General features: G+C 44.2%; 1 protein-coding gene across 2 annotated transcripts in view; it reads right to left on the bottom strand.

The window, feature by feature from the left end:
* DOCK11 (dedicator of cytokinesis 11) overlaps nucleotides 1-15,259 on the bottom strand; it is a 188,584-nt gene that overhangs the window by 86,057 nt on the left and 87,268 nt on the right. For both annotated transcript variants that reach the window (XM_059158508.1, XM_059158509.1), the window contains exons 17-23: nucleotides 13,013-13,197; nucleotides 12,855-12,920; nucleotides 10,799-10,891; nucleotides 8,655-8,778; nucleotides 5,166-5,287; nucleotides 4,448-4,534; nucleotides 2,330-2,419 (exon numbers count right to left, since the gene is read on the bottom strand). In XM_059158508.1, coding sequence (XP_059014491.1) covers nucleotides 2,330-2,419; nucleotides 4,448-4,534; nucleotides 5,166-5,287; nucleotides 8,655-8,778; nucleotides 10,799-10,891; nucleotides 12,855-12,920; nucleotides 13,013-13,197 — 767 coding nt within the window. The remainder of the gene's footprint in view (nucleotides 1-2,329; nucleotides 2,420-4,447; nucleotides 4,535-5,165; nucleotides 5,288-8,654; nucleotides 8,779-10,798; nucleotides 10,892-12,854; nucleotides 12,921-13,012; nucleotides 13,198-15,259) is intronic.

Here is a 15,259-nt window from a genome sequence, read left to right as displayed (position 1 = left end):
TATATCGTCATTCTGCTTATACATGTCCTGTCTCTCCGACTGGTTTTAAGATCTCCATGAGCAATGACCCGAAGTTATTCTTCTCTGCAAGCCTCGCAACACCTGAGAAGCTATTACATACACAATAAAAGCTCAACAAGTACAGGGCCAGTGAATTGGCAAAAGAATGTCATTTACGAGACTAGGAGTCAAGAGATACATGCCACAGGCTCAGCTCGGCTTTGCTCCTAACCAGGTGAGCGACCACAGGTAAGTCCTCTCTACTCGGGCTTCAGTCTCCTCATTTGTAAAAGAAAAAAAAAAAAAAAAAATCTCAAGACTCTCACTCAGGACTAACGGTCCCTTACAGGAACTGGGCACTTTCTGTAATCATGCGGCATTTCACTGACTGCCACTAGAGGGCGAGCAAAAGTCACATAAATATCAGAAATTTCCACACCCTAATTTCCACACAAATATGAGTACATTTTTTTCTCCATTTCAAGACTACCAGTACATTTGAAAATGATGCTCTGCTCTATTGCATTCCGTTAAAACTTTACAAAGGTTCCCCACTGGAAGAAAAGCCAAAGAACTTAGTAGGCTAAGCATACATACATAAAGAAGGCATTCTAGACATTACCCAAGGAAAGGATTTGGAAGGTAGAGGATGATCAGACTTCTTAATGATGATTAAGAATAATAGCCATCATTTATCAACTATCCCCCTGCTTCTACCCTTCCAACAGTTCATGCTCGATCTGGTAGGCAGGATAAGACTTTAAAAACCCAAATCCCATCATGGGGCTCCTTTGTTCATCGCCCCGCAGGGCTTCCCATCTCATCGTGGCTTACAAGGCGTAACCTGGCTAGCTCCTCAGCTACCTTTCCAGTATGAGGGTCTCTCCCTCCGTGTGCCAGCCCTACGTTCTGGAATTCCCACCGTCCCTTGAACACGCCAAGCTAGCTCCTGGGGGGCGGGGGGGAGCTTTGCACTTGCTGTTCCCAGCACCCCCCAAGTCACCTAGCTGGCGCCCTCGTTTCCCTTAGGTCTCTGGCAAATGTCACTTTACCAGAGACCTTCTCTGACACTTGACCGAGAAGAGAGACCCCTTCTCACTCTTCCTTTCTCTTTGATATGTTTGAGTTTCCTTTGTGGCCCTTATTACCACCTGAATGAATGTATATATTCATGTATTCATTTGTTTATTGTCCATCCCCCTCCACCAGAAAGTAAGCCCCCTGACGACGGGGAGAGTGTTTGTTTTCTTCAGTTACATTCCAAACACTTAGAATGATGCTTGGCCCATCGAAAGCGCTCAAGAGATCAGTGTAGACTCCGGGATTACTGCACTACGTAGCAGATGCCCTAGCTCACGTAAGCCTCAAAACCACCATACAGGTTGGCGTTACTGGTTCTCCCTATGTGACAGATGAAGAAACGAAGGCTTGGAATAGCTCGGTCACTTGGCCAAGCCCAGTCCCCGAGCTAATGAGGGACAGGTCTAGGACACAAACTCGGCAAATGATTCCACCATCCACCCATGCTATCTCATCTCGCACTACCTCTGAAAGAAATGCACGTTTTTGTTTCCTGAGAACAGCATTAAGTAGTAACCTATGTCCAAAGGGAAATCCTGTAGAGATTTCATTTAAAAATTTTTATTTTAAATAAATTATTTTATTTCATTTTAATTTAATTTTTCATAATTTAAATAAATTATTATTTTAAATAAATTCCTCAAAGAATTTTGACCTACCAAAGGTAGGTCAACCAAAAGGAGAGTGGCTGTCAGCTAGGTCCCGTGATGTGCAATTCGGTCCTACTATGTTAGGGAATGAACGGGAGCCTTGGGTTCTCGATACACTGGATAAAATGTGGTGTTCCTTAAGGCTCACTCCCACACAACATGCAGAAATGAGGGTTCTCTGTCTTTACTTGGCCCTTTTAATATTCTTTCACCCACAGACCCAGGAATTGTCATTTTATTCCAAGCAAAGGGGACTCCATTTCAGTCCTGACCCTTTTCCCCACAGCACGCTTCCTGGGCAGTCAGCAGGAAGAGAAAAGACCTGAAAAAATCCACTTATGGAACTGAAATAAACATCCTCATGAGATTTTCATAAATATGTCGACAGATTCTGGTTACAAAATCCCTTGCTAAGGTTGCAACTCTGAGGTCTGCTTGTAAGTAGGCACTTGAAAGAAAAGCACACGGAAAGTATTCTCTTGAGGGTACACGGCCCGAAGTATGGTAAGGGGTTAGTTTGACTCCCTCTGCCCCCATCAAAAGGTGGCAACAAGGAAGACACTAAAACCAAACCTTTTCACAGAAAGCCGTTCATTTACCTTTAAATATTTAATGAGCTCCCCTGGAACCTCTTTCGAGCCTGACTGAATCAGCTGGCAATGATGGAAGAATTTGTGCACATGGAGATCCTGAAAAACAGATGGACACAGCCACGTGAAATGTGATTCCTTACCCTCGGACATGGGCTCTCCAGCACCCACTCCGCCCACATCTTGCAAACCTACCCATCCGGGTCTTCGCTCGCCCAGACTGGGCAGCTGCATCTATCAACGTCTGTGTCCATGACCTTTAGTCCCCTGGACCATTGCACAAAGCAGCAAAGCCAGGCAAAGCGAGCATGTCCCTAAGTATCCCGGGTAAGCCACAATTTTTGTGCAACTAGTCAAACCTCCGTTTAATTCTGTTTTTGATGGGTGCAGCCTCTGAAGTTGGCCTGCTTCTACATTTTTTTTTTTTTTTTTAAAGATTTTATTTATTTATTTGAGAGAGAGACAGGGAGAGAGAGCATGAGTGAGGAGAAGGGCAGAGAGAGAAGCAGACTCCCCGTGGAGCTGGGAGCCCGATGCGGGACTCGATCCCGGGACTCCGAGATCATGACCTAAGCCGAAGGCAGTTGTCCAACCAACTGAGCCACCCAGGCGTCCCTGCTTCTACATTTTTAATGAAATGAGTAGGAAAAGGGGTCTGGAGCCACAGGGAGCTACCAGACAGGTCCAGGCACTCGATGCTCAATCTATCACGGCACTTGGCCGGCGAGTGTCTGGCTGTCCTATATGGGATCTAGGTGTTACATGCGGGCTCTGTGGACAGCATGTACTGTATCTGGAACTGGGAGAGTAAGATGTAGATTTTGACCTGCTTCCTCCAATTAGCATCTGTGTGACCTTGGGTCAGTCATCTAACCTGAGTTTTGGTTTCTCCATCCATGAAATAGTGAACTGGGCAGAGCGGGGGCGGGGGGGCGTGTCAAGATGGACCTCATAAAGGCGACACCAAGGAACGTTGACTGCATCTTGTCCATCGGTGATATTTTGAACGGTGCCTGAGCCTTCTAATAGATATCTGATTCTAACTGCATGCCTGGTAAGGCTAAGAGCAAACTGTACTAGTCATCCATGACCCACTGACTGCAAATTTCTGGGTTCGACTCCAGTCTAACAGTGAGAAAAACATCAGACAAACTCTAACACAAGGGCAGCCTACCAACTGTCACTACTCATGAACACGGGCAAGGTCATCAGAAACAATGAATGTCTGAGAACTTGTCACAGCCAAGGGGAGCCTCAGAAGATGGGACAACTAGATGTCATACACTATCCTGGACAGAACTGTGGAACACAAAAAGTCATTAATAGGTAAAAACTAAGACGATCTGAGTAAATACGAACCTTAGTCATTAGTTAGGTATCACTACTGGTTCATTAACTGTAACAAGCATGCCATACTAATGAATGTAAGAGGTTAACTAGGTGGAATGTGTGGGTGGCTCAGCCGGTTGAGCGTGTGCCTTCGGCTCAGGTCATGATCCCAGGGTCCTGGGATTGAGTCCTGCATTGGGCTCCCTGTTCCCTTCTCCCTCTGCCCCTCTTCCTGTTTGTGCTATCTCTCTATTTCAAATATATAAATAAAATCTTTCAAAAAAGTAACAGGGAGTGCTGCTTTGGCAGCACATATACTAAAAAAACTAACAGGGAAAGGAGGTAAAGGGTATATGGGCATTCTCTGTACCATCCTGTCTTTCTGTAAAGCCCAAACTGTCCCAAAAACTAAAAAAAAAATTTTTAAAGAGGTGATAAGGGCCTCCACAATCCTTTCAGACTTTTGTGAGACTTGAATCCATTTAAAGGGAATAAACAGATTTGGGGATTTGAAAGGGATTATAAAATTTGAGTTACAACTATTAAGAATGATGTTATTACTAATGAGAAAGTCATTGAGGCCACAATTTCTCTAAGGTCGCAGGAATCAAATACAGTCTATTCTAAAACAAGAAACAGATTCAGGGGCGCCCGCCTGGCACAGTCGGAAGAGCATGTGACACTCAACCTTGTGGTCGTGAGTTCGAGCCCCACGCTGGGTGTAGAGATTCCTCAAAACAAACTAAAAAAAAAAAAATCAAATATCAAAATTGACAAAGTTAACACGACGAAACTTACCTGAGTATAAATCGTAGACTCTAAGTGGCTTTTAATCTTTAACAAAGGCTTCGCACCATCTACCCACTTAATATCCACATTAGATTGCTGTGAACAGAAAATAGATAAGTTTCCATAACATACCTATGGATAGATGAGTGACACATGACACCTTCATGCATTTCAACTTTTTCCCTTTTTTTTGAACCCCAGAAACAAATGCATTTGTTTCACACATAGGGAATTACTGGAGATGATAACCTGCCTTGAGAGTAAACGGATCTGAAATCATTTTGAATTTCTAATCCATTGCAGGCTGATACTTTTAAAAATCACAATAAAAATGAATTACTAAATAAATGCATTTTTAAAGATGATGTCCAAAATCCAAGCCCCAGCTCTTAAAACTGTCCTCAGAACCAACAGACACTAGAGGTGCCTGGTTGGCTCCGTCAGAAGAGCATGTGGACTCTGGGTCTCGGGGTCATGAGTTCGAGCCCCATGTTGGGTGGAGGGATTCCTTAAAAACAAAATCTTAAAAAAAAAAAAAAAGAATCAACAGATAGGAGGTACCTTGGTCACACTGCTCTCAAAGTTTTCAAACACTCCTTTTCCATACTTACCTTTCCTGTGGACCAGCCCGCAGACCGGACTCTGTGAAGCTATCCGCTAGAATACGGAAGTCTACTTTTTAAATATTTCATGGCAATGCCTTCAGCAAAGGCAGTGATTTTCCTACCCTTCTTGATTCTGCATCATTCAGATGCAAGTAGCCTGGAGGAAGATTGGCGGACACTGGCAGCTGCTGCTCAAATGTAATGATTCTCCCATCCTTCAGCAAAGGTACCCAGGCAAAGCCAACTGCCAAGACAATAATCAAGATGAGATGAGAGATGAGAGACGAAATTGCAAATGCAATTAGCTACATAAATCTCTGACTGCTGGAGTACAGGGCAGGGTGACGATGTTTCGGGGGGTCTGTATATGGGAGTCCATGCGGTGGGCATCTGAACCCTGGGGAGGGAACAATGCAATTGGCTTCCTAATCCCACCCTGTCCACTAACATGTTCTCTACTCAACTTCCTGGACTATAAATTGGGAAAGAACGTAGTCTTCCCACTTCCTAGTTACTGAGAGACCCCAGAGAGAGAATATAGGAGAACACCTTAAAAATTTTTCAAGTGCATCAGTACCACTATCTTTACCCTTTGGGGAGTAACTCATGGTAGAGTTATTTTTGAAAAGAGTTGGAGCTCTCACATCCATCCTTAGTGAGAGCACAGAGTCCCGGGTCTGGGACAATCTCAGCCAGCAATCAGTGTGTTGCGCATTTTCTTTCAGCAACCCAACGGTGAGGGATTATGGAAAATTAAGGTCACAAGTCAAGGTCAGGTTTTCCTGACGACAGAAGGCAGAGGGGTAGTAGCAGAATTCAGATGGGGCACAGCATTAAGACTTGAATCCACGGAGCGATTTCCCTGCATTTTCTCTGTATTTCCTAAAAAGAGCTTCTTGGATTTCTATTAGAAAACTCATCACGTTCCAGCTAAAAAAGCCTGAGCCATCTGTATTCCTCAGCTGGAGCAGGGTCATTATTTCCATTATAGAGCCTACTACTCTGGGCTTCAAGGGTTTATAACTCAGCTGTAAAAAAGCTTGCTTGGGACCAAGTTTTGGCACATGAGTGAGGGTGTTGGCTGGAGGGCCCTTTTTGAAAGCCGCTGCCTTCTGATTCTTTTAAAATTCTTTGCGTAGTGCTCGCTTCGGCAGCACATATACTAAAATTCTTTGCGTGAGTGTGTGTGTTTATACTGTGAACACAGAAGTCAACACAAATCTGGTTAGAATGTTTTCATTTGGCAAATGCTTTAATTCTTCAAAGAAGACAAATATGTTGCTTTCTCTAAGGAGACTGAATGGTTTTCTCAGACTCCAAAAGGCGCCTGAAGGCCATCTTTACTAGCATAACTTCAGAAATAGTTTACCCAGAGCTCTTCTCTTAAAAGGAGCAGACAAAAGTTAATATGAGCACATTTGGAGCTGTTCTGTCAGGGTAGTTAACTGAAAAAATCAGACACGTGACCAAAGGTTTCCAGTCCAGAAAAAGAGGAAAAATCTCTTTCTTGTTCTTGGGTGAAAATTTCCCCCATAGACATTTTTATTGAGCTAGAATTCAGATACCATACAACTTGTCTATTTCAAGCGTACTCATCAACGGTCTGTAGCATATTCACAAAGCCGGGCATCCACGACTACTACCTAATTCCAGAACTCTTCCATCACAGCCACAAAAGTACCTCCACACCCCTCAGAAGTCACTCCCTACTTCCCCTTTCCCCCAGTCCCTGGCAACTGCCAGTCTACTTTTGGTCTCCGTGGAATTGCTTCAGCAACATTCTTGCGCTGTGAATTTATCAAAGCACAGCCAAGGGTGTCTCTCAGTCAAAACTCAGAGCCCTTGGAAGCTGGAAAGGTACGGTGTCGAGCACATGCCTTCTGGCTCAGGGATGTGAAGCCACTTATGGGTGGACAGTTCTACATGATAAGGGGCCCACGGAATAACCATCCCATGCGCTACCGAGCCCTTGGCCCACTTCAGTCTAGGACTTAAATAAGGAAAGAGTAATTTGTCTTTTAGGACGTGCACTATCTTGGGTTCCTATTGTTCTGCCCGATTTCTTCTCAACCCCCGAGGTCCCTTGCCCTGATCAAACTGCAGTTCCTGTGGAGACAGAGAACAGGACCACGTGAGCCTTAAGGCCAACTTCCTAATACGTCAGTCTGGCTGCACGGCAGGCATCACTCTGAGGTCTCACCAGCACCCCGAACTCAATGGCAGTCCCAAACCTAGGATTCCCCGCCACCCCGTGATTCTGCTACTTGCAAATTCCTTCCTTCCAGTGTTGACGCTTCAGCGCTAACTCCGAATAATCTCTCTCTAGTTGCTAACCATTTTCCAGAACCAATATATATTCTTCTTCTGCAATTCCTTTCTCTCCATTGCCCAGCTGTTGCCGTAGGGCGGCCCCCTTTCCTCCTGGACCTCTGAAGTAGCCCCTAACTGATGCCTCTTCCTTCTTTCTTGCTCTAACTCCCTCCGCCGTCACATCGCTGCCCAATGGGACTTCCTGTAGAAGAGTTCTTACCAGCATTTACAGCCCTCCGATATTTCCATGCTGGTGACAGAATACAGTCAAATCCACAGCCTGGCATTCAAGGCTTTCCATGATCTGGTGCCTTCTCTTCAACCTGACATCCTATTGATTCCTCTCCCAATACCCCATGCTCTGGTCCTACTGAACTTACGCATGACTCCCTGTCCATATCCCTCAATACTCGGCCTCTGGACAAGCTCTTCTGTCGTTCTGGAATCTACCTTCCTGCCATCACTGCATTCTCAAACTCTACCCTGCCCCTTTAAGGCTTCACCCAAATATCACCTCCTCCTGGAAGCCTTCCCAGACTCCCAGCCACTAGTCCCTCCAACCAGTCGAAGTAGTAACTCACTCTTCCCTGAAATTACACAGCACCGCTTTTTCGGTAGCTATTACTTCCTGTCTTGTCCTATCATTGTCTATATAGATCTCATTTCCCCTGCTAGACCACAGGCTCACTGAAGACAAGATCTGTGTTTGAATCTCCATTATATTCTCCTTAGTACCTACTGTAATGCCTTGCACATAATAAATACACAGACATATTTGGTGAATGAATGAATGAATGAGTGAATGAATTTCCAGGCTAGCTTAGCTCTGATCCCAGGAGCTGCTGACATTTATCTAGTGGCAGTGGCATACTCCATGTTTGTAGGGCCTCTGTGTTCGCCTAAGGATGCTTCCCACTGATTTATCTAAAGCTTTGCTGGATGGGACCAGGACTGACCCTTCACTACCAGCTCAAATTGACTCAAATTCATTAAATCTGTTCTGCTCTCACTAGAACCAGGTGGGTCCCCAATCTCCCTCTGGCTCAATATATCCCTGGGCTCTGGGCTTACTTCCCAATCCCTTAGCGAGCCAAACTGTAAAGTTCTGGCTGCTGAGCCATTCTACTTAAAAGAAATGATGTTCAAATGAACCTATAATTCATCTTTCACCGATGAACTTTTTAACTTGGAAACGTACTTTTTGGTGAGAGGAAGAAGTGGTTTGTAGCTTGAGGAAAAGAAGTTCTAGACAATTCCACCTCAAATAGCTGTAGAAAGAGACAGTGAAAGAGTACACATACCCGGAGTTTCCACTGTGTCCTGCTTTTTGGTTGTTCCCTTTGTGTTAATTTCACAACTCACGTGGTAAAAAGTAAAAAGCAAATGATGTTTTTGATGCAGGTGAATGGGAAGCTCAATTTTAATCTGAAATGACAGCAAAATCACACATCACATTTTGTTTTGTTTTCGTTGTCAAGCTGGACAGTCAGACCTTTAGTTCAATTTCATCATATTTTTCCGATGACATGTTTTTTTTCTAAACAGCAAGCCAAGTCATCAAATAATAGTTATCTTTTAAATGTACTCTAAAGACTTTTCCAGTCAGTTTCAATTTGACAACAATAGCCTCCTGGGTAGTGAGGGCTGATTTATGGCTTGTGCTGGCGAGTCCAAAGGATTCTCCTAGATGCAGCTTTGCAGCAGATTTTCTAAAACACTGGATCGAAACCACAGCCTCACAGCCTAGGGAGAGTATGTGAACTCAATCTGAGTTAGTGAACACAATCAATCTAAAATGTGTACTGAATTTGAAAGTCTCCTTTTCTCTAAATTGTTGCCTTCCTTTGCATGGGGAAAAAAAGAATTAAGCTTTGCAAATATACATGCAAAAACTCACTATGGTATTACGGTATCCACCAGTTACAGTTCACATATGTAGCCTTTGAAGAAAAACGCAAGATAACTCTTGAATAAAAAAATAGAAGTCACCACCCTTGGTACATGACTTCAATCCTAGAAACTGATACTTTAATACAAGCATCTCAAGTGATTTTCCAATCAGGACCCCACAAATGTCTTTACAGCCCCCCAGAAGTATACAAAAAACATCGCAAATTTAATAGATCAGATGCACGTTCGTACACCTGCCTGAGACACAAGCAACCTCTTGCGATCTCTCGCTCTGTCTTGGTCAATAGAGACCGAGTGTCTGAAAAGCCCGTTTCTTTCGGGCCCCCCCAAAATAATGTGGATTACTCGCTACATGATCAAGTCTTCTGGAGTAACGGGTGTCCATGAGGGAGGGGGATATATTAAAACAGTTGTTTTGTATATTAAAACAGCTTGGTGCTGGACATCTGGCCTCATCATCATTCACACAAGGCAGGGTTTTGGTGTAAGACTAATTTCAGTTGTAGGTATATTTCACCATGAACACGCCTATTCACGGCGGCCAGACCATCTGGGTGCCTAACGCTCTGCTGCATAGAAATGTGGGCATCCACCCTCCCCGGGGGACAAAGCTGCAAGGCACTGCTCTGCTCCTCCCTGCCCCCACCACACCAAGAGCGCTGGATGGAGAAAGGGAGGTGGCCTAAAGCTGGGATACAACCCCCCAACCCCGGACCATGAGAGCAGGTGGATCTGGGGAAAAACCGTGACAGCAGTGGGGATGGTTTCAGACAAAGAGCTCTGAGAAGCAGAAAGAGCCAAGCTTCCAGCCTGGGATGCATAGCCAGGTTCACAGAGACACGTGGGAATCAAAAGCGGTCTGCAGATTTGGACAAGTCAGGGACACACCGACTGGAAGAGGCTGTGCCAGAGACACTAAGAGAGACAATGGCAAGTACAAAGAGACAAGAGATGGAGAAGGAAAGCGAAGAAGAGGCAGAGGCAGAGAGGTCAACTGGGGTGGACGGGGGCATGGAGCTGGACAGGTCATCCCACTCCTTTTTGTCTACACTGTACCGAGGCACTAGAGCGGTCAACGGGGTCCTGGCGGCCCTCCCATGCTGCTGTGTCTCTCAAAGCATTTCACTTCCACAGCAGCTGTGCCCCCAGCCCCATGCAAAACCACAGGAAGAAAGATGCAGAAGGGCGTTCAGGATGTCTCGTCTGAATTTCTTCTTCGAAAGCTGAGGAAATGGGAGACTAGGAAAAGGAGAAACTGACTTGCTCAAGGTCACGGAGCCAGCTGTCAAAGTGAGGCTAGAACCCTAGCTCCGGTCTCCTGTTTCTTCCCCACATGTTTAGGTCTCACCAGAGCCCCTTCCATTGGTGGGCGAATTCCCCCTTCATCGAAGGGCGCCAAGCCCTTCGCCTTGGTGTGTCTATCTTCACAGGACAAAACATTCAGGGACCTCAAGGGCAGAGAAAATGATGGAGATGAAGAGAAAAAGAAGAGCCACCACTGTGTTTTATGAACATCAGAAAAATGCGTTCTTACCTCATCATAGAACTCTGGATTCTGGTTGTGATGCGAGACAACAGCATAAGCATTTGTGGTAAAAACAGACCCTGCGGGTTTTCCATAAATACACTGCAAAAGAAGGAAATGGAGTCACCCATCTCAGCGAAGGCCTTTACATATAACACAACGGAACCACACACAGTTAGAGGTATCCGTGAACCCACGGCCATGGCCAAGCCCACCATGAGCTTGTAAATTCCGAATCATTTACAGTCACTCCAGCTACCACCCCAGACACCCTTGAACTTGGCCGCATGGATGCTTCCGAATTTCTGGTCCTCAAGAAAACGCACTTCCCCATTAGCTGACAGCAAGAAGTCAAACGTGGCTACTCATTTGGGAGGGGAACACTCTGAAACCAGATCTGGAAAGCTGACTTGTCTCATGCCATTTGCCTTTTTTCCTAGGAGAAGCTCCCCACCAGGCAGTTAGCAGCATTTGCTGGACGCTCTGAGCGGCGGGCAAGGTAAGGAGCTAAACCACACACGCATTCCTAGACTAAAGGCATGAAAAACTGCATGTCCACCCAGGTACAGACAAGCTTACTGTTGGCTCACTTTACGAGCCACGTTTTAAAAGTCACTGGCTTTCTGTGAGACCCATAAAATAAATGCAAGGCTTTCTATGGTTCCACGGAAAGATCCATTTGCGTTTCTGGTGTGAGTTTTGCACTTCTAGGGGCCCGATAAGCTCAAGGATAAATATGGAGTACTAACTGCCTCGCCCTGTCACTTCAGAGCCAGCCTCTAGGCCAGCTAAGAAATGAAATTCAGAACTCCCTGTGAATGCATTGCCAATTCTCCTGAAATACAGTTCTGGAGGCAATTTGCGGGAACTGTGGAGGGGTAAGCTAAGACTCTTTAAGGGTACGAAAGGACATTGCATGGGGGGAAAAGGAAGAGTCATTCTCATGTCCAGTGAGGAGGGAATCAGAGAAAATGCACCTAATTTGAGCCAGCTAATTCTTAACTAAGGTTTCTCGGTGGAAACAAACAAAATAAAACAAAAAACAAACAAACAAAAAACCCTCCCAAAACACAAAAAAACAAAAACAATGAAACACCTCTTTTCAAAGCTGGGGGTTATTAAACATCCAGTCAATGGCTTAGTTAAGGGTTTTCAGGCTTTTCCCCCAGGAGGTCTGAGTGGAGGACTAGCCGTCATCTGTCTGATTTAGGCTCAAGCTAGAGAAGTAGGGGCCCAGCCAAACCAATCGTGACAGCTAAATGTTCTTGGAACTTTTCTTTCAGGCCTCTGATTAATATGCTCAAGAGTGAAAAGACAGAGGCCCGGTGACGTGAGAGGTATTTAAGGATTGTTCCATCAGAGAACACTAAGATTCTACTTGGCCTCCACCAGGAATCCAAGTTTGGAGGCACCAGCGGAGAAGTCCTGTCTCAGATCAAAGCAGTCATGCTGTGCTTCTGATAGCTCGAAGCCTGTTCGGGTTTCAAGGAGAAAAGAGTTTACAGTCCCCTGATGATACCATTAGAAACTATCAGGTCACAGGAGAAAATGACCTTGTGATGGCACATCAGAGCGGTGCAAAATCAAAGAGGTGCAAAAGCAAAATGCTGGTCTATGAAGCTTACCCATTTTTAAAGCTACACAAGCTCCTACCTTGTTTGGATATTTTTTAAATATTTTATCCTTACAGTTAATGTGTCAGAGTAGAAAAGGCAATAGCACCATCATCTCTTGAGTACATTTTCTTTGTGGCGCTTAAAGAAATTAAACTTAGCTTATAAAACCACCAAGTACCAAAATCATTATCGTCATCTTTTTTTTTTTCTTATCGTCTTCTTTTTTTAAGATTTTATTTATTTATTTGAGAGAGGGCATGTGTGTGCGCACAATCGGGATGGGTCAGAGGGAGAGGGAGAAGCCACTCCCCACTGAGCAGGCAGCCCGATGAGGGGCTTGATCCTAGGACTCTGGGATCATGACCTGAGCCGAAGGCAGACACCCAACCCACTGAGTCACCCAGGCACTTTACACTAAAAGCATATGCTTTTCGAGATTATAAACAAACCTTTAGAGCGCCAGCGTCGCTTTCATCTGAATCCCGGAATTCCACACACACCGCAATGTTCCTTGCCTAAAAATGATTAATCACTCAAAATGAGTCCTAAAACCAGAAAATTATGAATTGCATTTTATACCCCAAAATGTACAGTTCATACTGCTTACCTTGGCAAATGTTTTCTGGCTATCGTATTTTAATTGCAAGGGATATACATACAGATGGTTTTTGTAAACAGTAAATGGATAACAGTATTTTGTCATTTCTGGAACAAACTCTTCGACCTCCACAGTAATATTTTGACAATTCTTTTCGAAAGGCTTCAGGGGCACATATGAAGAAGTAATACAATCTATGCCAGAAGAAAGAAAACAGGCAAAGATAATACAATTTAGCAATCACGAACACATTCCTGCCTTTATAAAAATATACGCAGACTGCGTTCTCAAAGAGTGATTTCACAAACAGAATTCTTAGTGATTGACAAAAAGTCATACAACCACTTTAAGCATCCAGAAGGACAAGATGGCGTAGCCTGGTACTGATTTGAGTGGGACCATCCCAACCAGACACGATTGCTGGTTCGTTCTCAATGTAGAGTGATTTGCCAAATATAACACATCATAATTTTTACAAATTTAAACTCTGCAGAGAAATCCATTACATTTTTTCCTCCTGTGGCTGCAATTTAGCTTTCACTGCAAATTTTTATTGGTATCAGGGAACTAACAGTGAATGTATGCCTCCAATTAGCTCATGGATAGTCACTCTGCAAAAAGTTAACTTGGTGCAGGTGCAATTTTCACCAAGAAATAAAGGAGGCCTTTGCAAATGACAGATCTTGGGATGTGTTGCCAATAATAAATTCAATACTCTGGAAGGTGAAAAGCACGAAGGCTCAGGAAAGTGTGGCAGCTGAGGTTATCCGAGCAGCCCTGGGACTAGAGGTGATTCATATACTGAAGGAGCTCTAACATTGCTTGTCCCTGCTGCACTGCAGTATTGATCGAACAGGAAGACCCAGGAAGAGTCACACCTGAGGACACAGTGTTTTCTGCTGGGTTCGGGTTTCTCTAATTATTACAGTGATACTTAGAGTGGACAAGTGATGGAGACAAGTGATGGGTCCAGTGTCCAGACAGAACTACTGTTAGTTATTTTGACATATTTTCTTCTCGTCTCCTTTCGATATCTGTTTTACGTAATAATAAACAAATTCTACTGTATATACGGAACTTGATCCTGGGTTGGGTTTTGGGGTTTTTTTGTTTTTTGTTTGGCATTTGATCTAATGTTTTCTTCTGTGGACTCTAGATCAACATCATTCATGAAAGGCTGCGTGAAGTTTCCTGGTACACCATCACACCTTAACCACACCGACAGTGCTGGATTCTTAGGTTGTTTCCAATCTCTCTCCAAAATAAACGACGTGAAAAAGAACACCTTTGTGCATAAACTCCTGTCTATGTTCCAAATTATTTCTTTAGGGAAAAAATAATCCATTGTACTCTTAGGTGTTCTGGAGTGTGAATCTGGTGCCACGCCTCTGCTTATGAGCCTTTAGTGACCTCTTATGGCACGTGAACTAAGATCCAACCCTTTAAAGAGTTACTGTGGTCTATCCAATTTCCTGCAGAACTTCTCCTGCTTCATTCCCATCTTCATTGCTCCCACCACACACCACATTGGCTTCCTTTCTGCTCCTATGAACCAAGCTTGCTCCCGCCTCACGTTCTTTCCATATGCAATGCCCTCCATCTGGAACATACTGTCCCCAACCACCATATACTATCTCCTTCACATTCTTCAGTTTCTGAGCCAGACCAAGACCTCCCTTGGCCACCCCAATCACCGACTCAAAATGCTCATTTGTTTTCTTATTTACTGTCTGTCACTCCTAGATGTTAATCTCCATTACTGCAAAGTTTGTTCAGTAAATGAACGGATAGAGAGAGGCTCAGAATCAAAATGCCTTAGTTCTAGACATCTGTGAACATCGATTACCACATCGTGTTCCTACCCACGACAGGTGATGGTGCCTGGCTAAAACCCAGCCAGCATTAAGACAGCTGCACTTTAAAACATTTTTGTAAATGCGACAGAGAAGAAAAGCATTTTGCTACTTTAACTGCATTAGTGGCATTATTACAGAGATTTGAACATTTTTCAAGTTTTTATTAGCCACTCCATTTTACTTCCTGCAAAGTGTCTTTTCTGTCTTCTGCCCATTCTTCTTCTGAGATCTTAGATCCTTGTCTTTAGAGAGGAAAAGAAACTCTCTTCCTTTTGGATTCCTTGATGGGATTTACCCAAGGCAAAAAGCAGCAGAAACTGACTAGGGAAGAGCCACTACAGGATATATTACATATGAAACAGCATCTGATAAAATCAACTTAACACCCTTCCTAATTTGT

This window comes from Mustela lutreola, chromosome X (assembly GCF_030435805.1).
Source record: "Mustela lutreola isolate mMusLut2 chromosome X, mMusLut2.pri, whole genome shotgun sequence".
NCBI classification, from domain to species: domain Eukaryota; kingdom Metazoa; phylum Chordata; class Mammalia; order Carnivora; family Mustelidae; genus Mustela; species Mustela lutreola.
The sequence above is the reverse complement of the archived record's forward strand: the minus strand, read 5'-3'. Positions and strand labels throughout refer to the sequence as shown.